Source organism: Myotis davidii, unplaced genomic scaffold (assembly GCF_000327345.1).
Source record: "Myotis davidii unplaced genomic scaffold, ASM32734v1 scaffold663, whole genome shotgun sequence".
Classification (NCBI taxonomy): Eukaryota; Metazoa; Chordata; class Mammalia; order Chiroptera; family Vespertilionidae; genus Myotis; species Myotis davidii.
The window spans coordinates 3,527,758-3,528,655 of record NW_006295816.1 but is presented as its reverse complement, the minus strand read 5'-3'; the positions used below and the strand labels follow the sequence as shown (position 1 = coordinate 3,528,655).

The following is an 898-nucleotide window of genomic DNA, read 5'->3' as shown; positions in this document are numbered from 1 at the left end:
CGAACCTGGGACCCCTCAGTCCGCAGGCCGACGCTCTATCCACTGAGCCAAACCGGTTTCGGCAGTAAATATATATTTAAAAACATACACATGTCTAAAAAAGAGAGAAAGGGAGGGAGGGAGGGAGAGAGCCCTCTGAGCTGCCCAGCTCTGGAAGCCGACGTCCCCTGGTGATTCTGGGAGGACCCGTCCTCAGCCAAAGTAGCTTCAGTTTGATGCCACCCACAGGGGCACCGCCTGGTGGAGGCGTTGCCCCGGGTGAGGTTTCTAATGTATTGGGATCCCGTCGGCCTCCCTGTCCTCCGCCCCTTTCCCTCCACCCTGCAGTCCAGTTTTCTGAGGTTCATTTCTATTTAAATCGTCTCCAGTTTCATTGAGGTAAAAGTGACCAACGTGTAACATCCTCAACACGCACAACGCGATGAAGTGATAGAGGGACGTGGTGAAGTGACGCCCATGTCACTCACCCATCAGCTCCTTTGGGGTGAGGGGTGAGGGGTGAGGATGCTTTTAAGATCTTGGTCTCAGCAAATCGCAGGCGAGCAGCACTGGGTCCGGCCGTGGCCACGGCGCCGCACGCAGCCCTGGGAACTGAGCCGCCGCCGCCCCTGTCCCCCCAGATCCTGATCCGGCTCAGCAGGCTGTGCGTGCAGGAGGGCGCGTCCGTGCGCAAGAGCCGGAAGCAGCAGCAGCGGCTGCTCAGGAACATGAGCGCGCACGCCGTGGTGCTGGAGCTGCTGCAGATCCCCTACGAGAAGGTCAGCCCGGCCCTAACCATCCCGTCCTCACAGGGTCGCCCGCCCTCCTCACAGCCGTCCTCACAGGGTCCCCCGACCCTGTCCTCATAGGGTCACCCGCCCTCCTCACAGCCGTCCTCACAGGGTCCCCTCCCCCCCCT

At 60.9% G+C, this 898-nt stretch overlaps 1 protein-coding gene across 1 annotated transcript in view; it reads left to right on the top strand.

The window, feature by feature from the left end:
- Positions 1–898, top strand: part of ITPR1 (inositol 1,4,5-trisphosphate receptor type 1) — a 227,042-nt gene that overhangs the window by 99,032 nt on the left and 127,112 nt on the right. Inside the window, 1 exon segment of the mRNA XM_015568305.1 lies at positions 621–758. Coding sequence (XP_015423791.1) covers positions 621–758 — 138 coding nt within the window.